At 38.6% G+C, this 13,822-nt stretch overlaps 2 protein-coding genes across 2 annotated transcripts; both read right to left on the reverse strand.

Moving 5' to 3' along the window:
- Positions 1 to 3,864: 3,864 nt before the first annotated feature.
- LOC133825557 (uncharacterized mitochondrial protein AtMg00810-like) lies at positions 3,865 to 4,245 on the reverse strand. The gene has a single exon (XM_062258484.1). The coding sequence runs from the start codon at positions 4,243 to 4,245 to the stop codon at positions 3,865 to 3,867; it is 381 nt and encodes a 126-aa protein (XP_062114468.1).
- A 36-nt stretch (positions 4,246 to 4,281) lies between these two features.
- Positions 4,282 to 11,178, reverse strand: LOC133825558 (uncharacterized). Its single transcript, XM_062258485.1, has 9 exons — positions 11,123 to 11,178; positions 10,245 to 10,357; positions 9,996 to 10,093; positions 9,348 to 9,395; positions 8,843 to 8,907; positions 7,678 to 8,221; positions 7,250 to 7,432; positions 6,440 to 6,575; positions 4,282 to 5,402 (listed from the first exon to the last, which is right to left on the reverse strand). Exons 1-9 carry the CDS (start codon positions 11,176 to 11,178, stop codon positions 4,282 to 4,284), a joined length of 2,364 nt encoding a protein of 787 aa, XP_062114469.1.
- Between the last annotated feature and the right edge of the window lie 2,644 nt (positions 11,179 to 13,822).

Raw genomic sequence — 13,822 nt, forward strand, 5'->3', positions numbered from 1 at the left:
TCCTTTAAATAAAAATGCAAAAAATGCAAATTAATTTCTATAAAATAGTATAAATTAACTTCAAATAAATATTTTCAACATACAAATACATCTCATTAATTTAAAGAAAATATTAATTTAAACTTAATTTGTTTTGACACTTAAGTTGAATAAATATGCATTTATTTTTACCACTAAACACACAACAATAATTTAAATAATTAAATTACAACATATTACAATATAATAACTATAAAAACATAAAAAAAAATCTAGAAAACTACAAAAAGACTAATAAATTAAAAATTACATAAAAACTTAATAAGTTAATTAAAAACTCAAGAACTAAGCAATAATTAGCATATAAAATATGGTAAAATAACTCTATTTTGTAGAGTTATCAACTAATAAGTCACGGCTTCACAGCTGATACTAACACCTTTGCCAATTCTGACTGATGAGTCAGTGCAACGTGACCAGTGCCCAGTACCACTGCCGAACCTGACTAATGAGTCACAGCTTCACAGTTGATACTAGCCCCTTTGCCAAATCTGACTAATTAGTCAGTACCATGCACAAGTAAGAAATGCTATCAATATGTATCATATGCCAGTTATCCAAGAATAGGGCATTCAGCATGCTTACTAAACAGTTGCTAGCATAATCATGATCATGCACAAACCCAGAGACTCAAGTTCTGACCAATCTCATATTCATCATTCATGGCATGCGCTAATCATATGTTTCTCGTGCATCACATGCATCACACTTAATCACCCAGCACGCCTCAGTAATAATCATATGCAAATGGACAAGATTGCCAGGCATTCATTATGCTATCAATGTTTACATTTAAACATCCAACATGCATCAGGAATAGCCATGCATGTCACACATAATAATCAACCGACATGCATCAATAATAACCATGCATGTCACACTCAATAATCAACCAACATGCATCAATAATAGCCATGCATGCCATACTCAATAATCAACCAACATGCATCATTAATAGCCATGCATGTCACATATACACAGGGTGCAGTTTTCTTACCTCAGATTTGAGCTAGAACGATTTAAAGAACGACCCTTGAGAACGATCAACCTTTAAGCCCTTAGTGGTCACCTAGTCATAACCAAATATAAAACCTCATCAAAATGAGTAATTAAATACTTCCAAACCCAACCCAAGCCTCCGGAACATCGAATCCCACTCAACTAAGTAGTAGGATCGATCCTAGGCCCTTAGAGTTAAGTTTCCATCACAAAAACACACTTTTGGGCAATTTTTCCCTTAAGGGCCGCGGCCCTACATGGACCATGCCGCGGCCCGCCCCCCTGGCAGAGCCTCCTCCACCTTCTTCAAGCTAGGGCCGCGGTGCCCAAGAACAGGGCCGCGGCCCAACTTCGCACCAGCCATTTTTCTTCGTTTTTCCACTTCTAAAACCTTCCAAAAACCCATCAAAACATCTCCAAATCATCAAATCAAAGTTCCCAAACTTCCCAATGGTCCAAAACCACCTAAACCTGAAGCTCAAACCAACCAAAAACTCAACAATTCACAAAGTCCAATTCTAAGCTTAAAAACTTTAGAAACTAAAAACTTCAAACTTAGATTACCTTTGATTGGGTTGTTTTCCGTTAAATCCTTCGGTTAAGAAGCTTCTAATCTTTCCTAGGATCGCTATGCCTCGACTCTCGCTTGATTCTGACTCCTAGAACTCGAGATTCGTTCAAAATAAGCTATCGGGAAGGAAGAGAGAGATTTTCTAACGTACGTTCTTATCTGACCAGCTACTTCAAGCTTAAGTAACCTCAAATAAAACCTAAGGCTCGGAGTCTCGAAAACACCCCTGGGGAAATTACAGTCAAAACTTCCTGAATTCCATCCTGATCTCAAATATTCCCAATTTATCATCAAATAAACATTTCTATTACCCCAAAATTGACCCTGTTATGACAAAACCGCTAACTCATAATCTAGGATCGTCTCATGCCGAATAGCTCGAATATATCTCCATAATAATAAAATCTCATTCACAAATTACAATATGCACCCAATTTACAAATATGCCCTCAACAGGCCAAATTACCAAAATGCCCTCATAACTATAAATAATCCCATATGCATGCATTTACCATCATATAATGATATAATTCACATGAACATGCATATGATTATTAAATAGCATAATAGATCAATTATGGCCCTCCCGGCCTCCTAATCAAAGTCCTAAACCTTATTAGGAAATTTGGGGCATTACACGATTGGCTACACTCCTCAATCTGACATAGTCGGTCAGATGAAACCCTTTTCTGATGTAAGCGGTTGGGTAAAACCCCTTTCTGATGTAACTGGTCGGGTGAAACCCCTTTCTGAGGTAACTGGTCGGGTGAAACCTCTTTCTGAGGTAACTGGTCGGGTGAAACCCCTTCTGATGTGTCTGGTTGGATAAGACTCCCTCCTGACCAGTTAAATTCCTATTCGATCAGGTGAATTATTTCCTGACCAGGTAAAACCATCTTCCGACCAGTGATATCACAACTCCGTAGGTCCTTTTCCAACATTTGCACTTCCCTTGGTCAACACATTTATTGACCATTAATGTGCCGCTTGACGATCATGCACTGCCAACTGTCACTTCTGATTGCCACGTCATCCAACTGAAATTTTGGGGATAACATCAATCATAAATTGATAAACAATAAAATAATTGGGGAAATTTATGCTAAAAACTCTACTATTATTTTTAACTAGAAAATAAATCCACGCATTCAAGCGTTTTTTTTTAAAATTATATAGTGAGAAAATTTTGTTTTGTTTAATGATGATTGAACAATAAAATCGATTTTCAAACGAGATATATTATTGAATAATATGAGAAACTATTATGTCAAAATTTCATATCGTTTTTTTTTATCTTATCTAATTAGCACAAAAGATAAAATAATAATACAACAAAATTAAATTAATTTAATATTATAAGTTCTTAATTTTTAAAAATATATATCTTAAACTTAGTATCTATTACAACTTTTGCTATATCTCTTTTTCTTCCAATTAGCTCCAACAAACTCAATATGGCTCACATAGCATAATCTCTTATATGTTTCTCTAAAAATTTAAAAAAAATTATATATACATTCTTGTTATAGTATATTTTATATTATTTTTTCTAATCTATATGATAGAATTTACAAAATTAAATTAGTTAATTAAATAAATATGAGAATAAACACAGTAATAAAAATGGTCGGTTATAAATAATATATCCAGTTTTTGCTACGATTAATAATATTCATCAATTTTTTTTTGAGTATTATTGCATTTGTGGAAATGGTAAAAATACCTTTCTTGTTGTATTTCTATTATCCGATACACTTTGTACAACCTAGGACTAGAGATATATATAGGATATATAGGAATAACTACATTAATCACATAAATTGGAATCGATTCCTATTCCTAGGAATCCCAAAGATCAAACATTAATACCCTATTTTTTCTAACACTCCCCCTCAAGCTGGACTATCGATATTGATGAGTCCAAGCTTGTTTACAAGAAAATCAAATGCTTGTTCAGATAGTCCCTTTGTGAGATTATCAGCAAGCTATTGATTAATATGCAGATATCTAATGCTGATAAATCCTTCATCAATTTTTCTTTGATGAAGTGACGATCAACTTCCATGTGTTTGGTTAAGGTTATGTGCAATGTTGATAGTAGATTGGTTGTCATAGTAGAGCTGAATAGGGGCTTCATATTCAATATTCAATTCTTCTAGTAGACGTTTGATCCATATAGCTTCACACACTCCATGAGCCATGGCTCTATACTCTGCTTCTGTATTGCTTCTTGCAACCACAATTTGCTTTTTACTTCACCATATGGTTACATTCCCCCATACCATTGTGCAATATCCAGATGTAGACTTTCTATCATCAACTGAACCAGCCCAGTCTGCATCTGTGAACACTTCAACCTTTCTCTCAGTTGTCTTCCTAAAAAAGAGGCCTTTTCTTGGTGTTTGCTTGAGATATCTCAGAATTCTATACACTGCATTGAGATGTCCCTGACATGGATCATGCATGTATTGATTGACTAGACTCACTGCAAAACCAATGACAGGTCTAGTATGTGAGTGGCAGATGAGTTTTCCTACCAACTGTTGGTACTTCCCCTTGTCAACTGGACTTCCTTCAAACATTTTCCTTTTGTCTCCGAGCTCAATTGGAGTTTTGTTGGGTTTGCTTTTGAGCATTCCTGTCTCCTTAAGAAGATCTAGAGTGTATTTTCTCTAGGACACGGAAATACCTTTTTTACTTCTAGCAAATTCCATACCCAGAAAATATTTGAGAGCACCGAGATCTTTGACTTCGAACTCCTTTCCCAACATTTCTTTGATTGAGTTTATCTCCTCAATGTGATTACCAGTGATAATTATATCATCAACATATACGATTAGTACTGCAATTTTTCCACTTCCTAAGTGTTTGACAAAGAGAGTGTGATCAGTTTGGCCTTGTATGTATCCAAGCCATTTGACAACTTTCAGGAAACGATTGAACCATGCTCGAGGAGATTGTTTCAAGCCATAGAGTGATTTCAGTTTGCAGACTGTGGTTATCTTGAGAGATTCTTCAAATCCCGGAGGCTGACTCATATACACTTCTTCTTCAAGTTCCCCATTCAAGAATGTATTCTTTACATCAAGTTGATGTAATTCCCAATCCATGTTAACATCTAGTGAGAGTAGATTTTTGATAGTGTTGAGTTTGGCAACTAGAGCGAATGTTTCCGTGTAGTCAATTCCATAGGTTTGAGTAAACCCCTTGGAAACTAACCGAGCTTTGTACCTCTCAATAGATCCATTTGCATTGAATTTGATGGTGAACACCCATTTGCACCCTATTACCTTCTTGTCTGGTGGTAACTCCACTAATTTCCACATTCCATTATGTTTAGGTGCTCTTATTTCTTCAAGCACTGCTGCTTTCCACTGGGGAGAATCAAGTGCTTCTTCGATATTCCTGGGAATCACAACATTTGGTAGATTTGAGGTGAAAGCTTTAAATGGAGATGACAATTTTGAGTAAGAAATGAACTTTGAAATGGGGTATTGGGTACATGATCTGGTTCCTTTCTTCAATGCAATAGGAATATCTAGATCTAACTCTTTGTTAGATGGGAGAATACCTGGATCTTTTGAGGGAAGTGGTTCCATCACCGGATTGGGCATTTGACTGTGCTGAGGATTCATAACTTGTTTATTTCTTTCTCTCCTGGAATACACCCGAATCTCTTTCTGTACATTTTGGTCTTGCGGATGTCCTTCTGGTTCAGTGTTTTTAGGAGAGGTTGGTGGATTTTCTGAAGAGATAGTTGGATTTCCTTGTTCAGGAGGGAAAGTCTGGATATCTAGTTCAGAAGAAAGTGGAGTGAAAGAGGTAAATGGAAAAAGAGTTGTTAAGGGTAATTCTAACCCCCACGACCACTGAGCTTCTTGTTGGTGATGGTTTGACTCCCCCTGAAGCGATGTGGGAGTGAAGTAAGGAGTATCCTCGAAAAAGGTGACGTCACATGAGATGAATGTTTTTTTGGTGATGGGACAATAACACTGATAACCTTTTTAGGTAGGAGAGTAACCCAAAAACACAGTCTTAATGGCTCTAGGATCAAATTTACTCCGATGGTGGGAGTGAACATGCACAAAAGCAGTGCAACCAAATACTTTAACTAGTAGAGTATTTGGAGAGATGTGAGGATATGGAGATTGAAGAACAGAATATGGTGTTTTGAACTGAAGGGGTCGACTAGGGAAGCGATTAATGAGATAAGCAGCAGTAAGGATAGCGTCGCCCCAAAGATGCTTAGGGACATGCATAGTGAACATAAGAGCACGAGCTACTTCTAAGAGATGGCAATTTTTGCATTCAACAACTCCATTCTGTTGCGGAGTATCAACACATGAACTTTGATGGACAATCCCATTTTTGAGAAAATAGAGACCAAGAGTGGTATTGAAATATTCAGTACCATTGTCGGTACGAAGTATTCTTATAGATGTTTGGTACTATGTTTGGATCATTTGATGAAAGTTCTGAAAAATTTGGCATGTTTCATACTTACTTTTAAGAAGATAGACCCAAGTGAGACGTGTGTGATCATCAATAAAAGAGATAAACCATCGCTTACCATGAGAAGTATTGACCTTGGAAGGTCCCCATATGTCACTATGAATCAGAGAGAATGGGTTGGAAGGTGTATATATTTTGTGAGGGAACTTAATATGTGTGTGCTTGGCAAATTGACAAATATCACAATGAAAATCAGTAATATTCTTATTTACAAAAAAGATGGGAATAAGTGTTTTAAATATAAAAAACTTGGATGCCCAAGTCGACAATGCCATAACATAATTATTTTTGAAACAGAGTTTGAAACAAACGATGAACTTGAACAAGAATTAGAAACAAAACTTGAACCCAAACAAAGTAGAGAAGAGAACTCGTTAACTGGATGTTGCCTTTCAAATAAATAAAGTTCATTACGAATCCTAGCACTGCCAATCATCCTCCCCGATGATAGATCCTGAAATTGACAAGAATTTAGCGAATCAATGATTATCACTGGTTAATTTTTGGATAGAGATTAAATTGCATTGCAAAGAAGGAACATAAAGTACTGATTTAAGAATGAGATCAGCAAATAATTAAATAATGCCTATTCCAACAATAGGAGAATGGGTGTCGTTTGCAATTGTGACACTAGATTTAGTGGAACATGGAGAATAAGTATCAAACAAATGTGGTAAACCTATCATGTGATTAGTGGTGCCTGAATCAATGATCCATGGTGTGTTGGAGGTGGAAGAAAAATTACCAGAGTGTGCAACAGAGGCACTATGAGTCTCAGAACCAGAACTGGGGTTCATGGATGATTGACTCAAAAGAGTGTATAGGTGGTCCTTATTGAATGAAGGGGTACTAGCACTATTATGATCATTGGTACTCTCAGTATGAGTTTGATAGGCCTTTCTTTCATTTTGGCGGCGAGGGGTCCAATTGGGTGGTTTACCATGGATTACTCAACAAGTAGATCAAGTATGACCGTGACGTTGGCAGTGATCACACCAAGGCCGATCACCCTTACGATTTGGTTGAGGGTCAGGAGTGGATCTGCCATGTGGTGGGGAGCCAGATTTCAATGGGTTGCAGTTCAGGAGTAGTGAGCATGACACGATGACGTGCTTCTTCACGTCTAACCTCATAGAAGGCTTCTTCAGTTTCAGGAAATGGGGCACGACCCACCAGACAACCTCTAACTTCACCAAGATTACTGTTTAACCCCGTAAGAAATTCAAAAACTCGTTCTTTCTCTAATTGCTGCTGCTGGATTATAGTGCAGTTAGCACATAGTGGTGTGGTATCCAGATACAAATCGAGCTCCTACCATAAGTCTTGTAAGTCGGAAAATTATTGGGTAACACTTTGATTACCTTGCTTGATTTCTTTAAGCTTGGTATGAATTTCGAAAATCTGAGAGGCGTTACCAAAGTCAAAATACATTTTTCGGGCAGCGTCCCACACCTCACCTCCTTAGCAGTCTTAAAGAATAGATATATGCAGCTGATTTTTGAGTCCATTGAATTAATTAACCATGCAAGTACAATAGAATTTTCAACTTGCCATACCTTGTATGTAGGATCATTGGAAAGAGGTGCAGGGAGATCACCAGTAATGTATCCTAGTTTACCACGACCACAAATGCCAAGTTTGACAGATTGGGCCCATTGTAAATAATTTTTTCCATCAAGTTTATGGGCTGTAATATTAAGTGAACCACTGTCAAGGCTATAAAGAGAGCCCATAGACCCACTGGGCTGAGTGTGGGCTGAGTTGGGGTTAGGGTTAACTTCATTGGGCTGGGTTGAGTAAGGCCCAATAGTCTGAGAGGTAACTTCATCATTGTTTGACATCTCAGTGAGATTGGTGGCTGTGAGGGAGAGCTGAGGAGTGTTGAGAAGAGCTTTTGAGGGCTGGCCGAGAGCTTCTGAGGGCTTATGGGGGCCGAGTGTAGCGCCGCCGGACTGGACTGGCCGAGACGCCAGAGATAACGTCGGAGTGGAGCAACTGGAGGTTGAGCGCCGGAGTGGAGCGACGGAAGGGATTGTCGGTTTAGAGCAGGTGCCAAACGACTTCGCCAGAGTGCCTGGAGTGTCGCTGGACTGGTTGCAACTAGAAGGAGGGACGACCACCGGAAAAAATGGAGGAAAAAAATAGGGTGGTCGGAATCGAGCCTTACAGCTCTGATACCATGTGGAAATGGTGAGAAAAAACACCTTTCTTGCTGTATTTCTATTATCTGATACACTTTGTACAACCTAGGACTAGAGATATATATAGGATATACAAGAATAACTACATTAATCACAGAAATAGGAATCAATTCCTATTCCTAGGAATCCCAAAGTTCAAACATTAATACCCTATTTTTTCTAACCGTCAACAACATTATTAAGTGGTCTGTTATTAATAATTGGAAGGTATATGGACAACAAATGATCATTAAATATATATGATAAAAACGTTAAAATAAATTCAGTTATATATAGATAGATATATAAATTATTATTATAATAATTATACACATTAATATTAACTAATAGAAACGATGAGGCTTCCTTAAGAAAAAAAAATAGAAATGGTGAGGCTGAGGAGGAGGTTAATATTTTATCAGTTTTTCACAACGGAAGGGTGCACTCACCATTCATCAAGTTCTTAGCTCTTACCATTAATAAGGTCAAATACTAATAAACTAAATATATACAATCACAAAAGAAAATTTAGAATTCTTACCAATGGGATGGACTCCTATGCTCATTAACACTATTGCTACCAACAAATCTACTATTGCTTCCAGTCTGCAGCATAGTTCAAATTTGAATAATATTATAGTAACTTTTGCTTCTATAATTCCTGGAACATGAAGGGACCTTTCAGAAGCTTGCTTTATCTACAATCGAACAATATAATAAAAGATGATGATGTTTAGGCAATCTTAAGTCAGCTAATTTATGTTGAATATATGTTAAAAAAAACAAAGTAAACTCAATTCTTTGATGCTATTGACCTAGCTAATAAGTCTTTAGTATGCTTGTTGTAGACTTCAAGTACACAGACAAATATTTTGTTCTCGTACATAAACATATCACTCCTTTCCTTGGAAATTTGAAATAGTTGCTCAAAATTCTTATAATTTACTCCTCTATTCTGATCAATACCCTCCATGGTAAATGTCCTATCAATTCTTGTTTGTCTATATGTAAATATGGACATTGTAGCCATCTAACACTTAAATCACCATTGGTGAAGCATCCGCAAACACATCTTCTATCAAAACAAACAATACCTATGTTGTTCACAATTGTTTCAACAAACAGAAACATGACAGACAATTAAAATAGGGTCTCTTGGCAAAATAACCTATATTTTGAAATCAATTTGCACTTTGACATAATTTTGATATTTTTTTTTGCAAAATGACACTCGAGATAGGTGGTCGAAATTTTTCAGACAAATGGTCGATAAATTCAGACAGCTAGTCGAAATTTTTAGATAGCTGGTCAAAATTTTAGACAAAGACCATTTTGAAAAAAAATTCAAAACTAGGTCAAAGTGAAAAATGACTCCAAAAAATAAGTCATTTTCACCAATTGCTTATTAAAATATATAGCTACCATACCTTGATTGTATTTTGGTGTGTAAACTCTATCAAACTTGAACGACTTTATTGAGGAGGCAATACTTAATTAAAACCCCAAGACACCAATCCTTTGCTGCATCAAAGTACACAACATTTGTGTACGGAGCTGCTAACTCCTCCTCCTTGAATGGGTAGCAACGACATAAAACTCTAATATTTTCTAAAAAATTTAAGATATACGTGAACTTTATTGTGTAATCATAACTAACCATGATATATCAAGAAATATGAATACAAAAATAATACTTTAGCTTCCTGAATCTCGTTGAAGAGCCTTTTCCTCTTGACATGCTCTTCATTGTACTTCATTGTCAGATCTTCACACCCTGCATTGTGAGAATATTCTGAAAGTCCATGAAAAATTAATTGAAAGAAGACCAACTTAAAATAAATTTTTTAAATCTTTAACTAAAGATATTGAAAAAAAAAATATGAAAGTAAAAACAGACATGCATAAATTTAAAATATATACTTATTAAAGTAAATCTAACACACCCAAATATTGAACTGCACAAACCATCAAATTCGAATTTGGAATAGAATCAGCACATTCATGTGCTTCGTGTGAAAGTTTAAAGTGTGTTTTTTCACAAGTTGTATTAGAAACGCTGTCAGAGATTTGTGTCAAGAAACTTAAATCAAGGAATGTTGATACTAATACAGTATCCTCAATTTTCTTGCAAATATATTATTTACCCAAAAATAGACTACTTGATGATGTGGCAGGATTGGCCTACACATGGGATACATGTGGCAGTTTAAGTAAGTATGGTCTGTTCGACCATCGACCAAAAGATAATTGGCTCATCAGACAACATAATTATGGGCGACCAGTCTGGTCGAATATTTTCATTTATTTCCTTCAGATATGTAATCCTGTAATTACGTATTGATTGTAATTTCCATTATTATTTAGATACGTCTGTATTAAATGTAATTAAGGCCCATTGGCCCATGTAGAACTCATAGAGCTTATAAATAAGAATCAAATGGCTCAAGAGATGGGACTTCTGACTTTTAGAACTTCAGAATTCTAAGAGAGAAATAGAGTGTTTTTATCCACCATAATTGTATTCATCCGAAAGCTTGTGAAACTCGTGAACCCTAGTTCATTGATCACAGTTCTTGGAATTATATATCAATAAGAACACTAAGTGGACGTAGGTTGTTACCATTTTATTGGGGCCGAACCACTATAAATCTTTTGTGTCGTTTATCTTTCCGTCTTGATTTCATCTAATTTTCTATCATTTTACTTGACTCCGTGTCGTTGACCAATTCGATGGTAAACATTTTGGTGCTTTCATTGAGAGCTGAACTCAAGACCTCCAAAGAGATCAAATGGCAAAAACATCTAGAAAGACTGGACAAACCTTTGGTACTGCACCAACCCAGCCTCCTCCGCAAAATGTGGCTGAGGATGAGCCATAAGTAGATTTTGAAGAGGAAGAAATGGATTATGAGACCTTGAGGACAACACTGATTGTGTTGCAGGAAGAGTTAGCCAATAAGAGGGCTAATCAAGAAAATGTGGCTGAAACAATGGCGTTAGCAGAGAGAAATTGATAGGCAACGCTAATAATTGAATGAGAGGTAGGCTGACATGGATCGCCGACAGAGGGATGCCACTACCGCCCTGGAGGCAGCCATTCAGTTGGCTCGAGGAAAGCCCATGCCAGCTTCTCAACCGGATCATCTACCAAGTGTACTGCCACAACAAGATCCACATTCAAATTGTCCATAACATCACCACACTCCGCCTCCACCAACAAGCCCTCAGAGGTCGGAGCAGCCTCCTGCTGCTCAACAGGATATTCAGTTTCAGCATCCTGAGTAGTAATCTCCTTCTCGCGCTGGTCGAGATAATCCCCAGTAGCAAAGGCAAAATAGGGCCAAGCAGCCTCCCCGAAGCCCTAGACGCCAGACTACTGAAGTGCCGAATCCACCGAGCAAGGGACAACATCCTTCTGCTGGCAGGAGACAGGTCGAGTCAGGCTCTACGGTCAGGGGCCCCCCACGACATAATAATGCCCGGGGACCCACCGACCAACGCAGGCCTCCACCTGACGGACGAGACGTGCCAACGAGGGGAGGGGGAAATAGTGTGATCAGCAGGTCACACCATAGTCGGTCACGTTTTAGGGATGGCCATGACTATAATGAGGCAGATTCTGGCAGAGGAAATGCTGGTCGAGGGCAAGGAGATAGGGGTGGGGAACGTAATCCCCCACCAAGAGAGAATTGACCAATGAGCCAGAATGTTGGGGGGCAGCCTAGACAACCTAACGTCTTTGATCGACTGGGTGCTAGCGAGCAAAGGCGTAGGGATGATGATTTGAGGAATGTACTCAATGACAGGTGGGAAAGGCACGATGAGTATGCCCCTCCAGCACCGGTAGCCCCAATAGTACCAGATGTTGTACAGGCCCAACTTGATGCACTGAATCAGGTCGTCCAGCAGTTAGTGGGGAGCCGAACATCCCACATTAAGTATGATCAAAGAAGAGGCACTCCGTTCATACAAAGAATAGCAATGGCCGAAACCCCAAGCAAATTTAAGATGCCGGTCTTACCCAACTTCAATGGATTTGGAGACCCAATATCTCATGTGAATAAATTCGAGATACAAATAGATATCCAGAATGTGTTAGATGACGTTCAATGCATAATCTTTCTGGCCACCTTATCTGATACTGCTTAGGAGTGGTTTTTTAAATTCCCTCCTGCTAGCATAGTGTCTTAGGAAATGTTTGTGAAAGAGTTTTACGGGCAGTTTTACGCTGGTCGAGTACATCCGACCGAAGCCAACCAACTGGTCGAGATACGCCAGAAAGAGGGAGAATCCTTGAAGGAGTATGTCCAGCATTTTATACGAGCCGCTACTAGGGATAAGAAAGTTGGTGATGAGAGGAAGATGATGGCACTTACTGCTGGAGTACGACGTCATTCGTCCCTCTGGAATAGTCTGAGGAAGAACGGGGTAAAGAGCACCCAAGAGTTTCTAGACCGAGCGGATCAGTACATAAAACTCGAAGAGGCCATCGTCAATGAAGGGAAAATACCTGCAGACGACCAGGGTCCGAAAGAAGATCCCACCAAAGTTGTCAGTGGGTCTGGGAAACCCAATGGCAACGACAAAAATAATGGGAAAAATGGCAAACCACGAGCCGTCAACGTCTGAGAATAAGCACCCTAAAAGTAATAGATACGAGCCAAGGTTCACCAATTACACGACCTTAGTCGAAAGCAGAGCGGAAGTGTACCAGGCTACCAACACCACTGTCCCTTACAAATGACCAACGCCGATCAGGAAAGATATCTCCAAAAGAGATACAACCAAGTTTTGTTATTTTCACAACGACTAGGGTCATGAAACTAACGAGTGCAACCAGCTTAAAGTTGAGATTGAGTTCCTTATGAGGCCAGGACACCTGAGAATATATGTACGAGCCACTGGAGGTTCTCAGCGAGAGTCTCAAGGAGGCAACGAGCAGACACATGTACGCCAACGCTCGCCCCTTTTACAGCTAGTTACAGTGGCGGGTACATTGCTAACCATCTGTGGTGGCCCACACCTGGCAGGGGATAGTGGAAAGGCAAGGGAGCGATACGCTCGAACCTTACGTCACAACCAGAACATTGAAATGCTGAACGTAGAGGAGAGAACTCCCAAAAAAGCTCGAACAAAGAAAGAACTGATAACTTTCTCTGAGCTTGATGCTCAGCATGTTCGGTTTCCCCATTCGGATCCTCTGGTCGTGGACGTCCAGATCGCCAATATGATGGTTAAGCGGGTGTTAGTGGATACAGGAAGCTCAGTAAACATTCTGTACAAGTCTTCGCTGGAGAGGATGAAGTTGTCAGTGAAGGATTTAGAGCCATGCAACCAAACCATTTATGGTTTTTATGGCGAAGGGCTCACGCCAACGGGGTCGATCAGGCTTCCAGTCATAGCAGGAACTGCACCTACGAATAGGACATTACTCACTACTTTTATAGTAGTTGATTGTCCTTCTACATATAATGTTGTGATTGGAAGGCCTATTCTAGTCGACCTACGAGCTGTAACCTCG

The sequence above is a fragment of the Humulus lupulus genome, chromosome 3 (genome assembly GCF_963169125.1).
Source record: "Humulus lupulus chromosome 3, drHumLupu1.1, whole genome shotgun sequence".
In the NCBI taxonomy this organism is placed as follows: domain Eukaryota; kingdom Viridiplantae; phylum Streptophyta; class Magnoliopsida; order Rosales; family Cannabaceae; genus Humulus; species Humulus lupulus.

Bases quoted from the DNA above. Each gene is read 5' to 3' on its own strand.
- LOC133825557 (XM_062258484.1), bottom strand. From the start codon at position 4,245: ATGCTCAAAAGCAAACCCAACAAAACTCCAATTGAGCTCGGAGACAAA.
- LOC133825558 (XM_062258485.1), bottom strand. From the start codon at position 11,178: ATGGCTCATCCTCAGCCACATTTTGCGGAGGAGGCTGGGTTGGTGCAG. The intron at 6,576-7,249 runs GTTAGACGTGAA...TGTCAATTTCAG, and splicing joins CTGAAGAAGCCTTCTATGAG to GATCTATCATCGGGGAGGAT. The intron at 5,403-6,439 runs GTTCATCGTTTG...CTTCTGAACTAG, and splicing joins TGTTTCTAATTCTTGTTCAA to ATATCCAGACTTTCCCTCCT.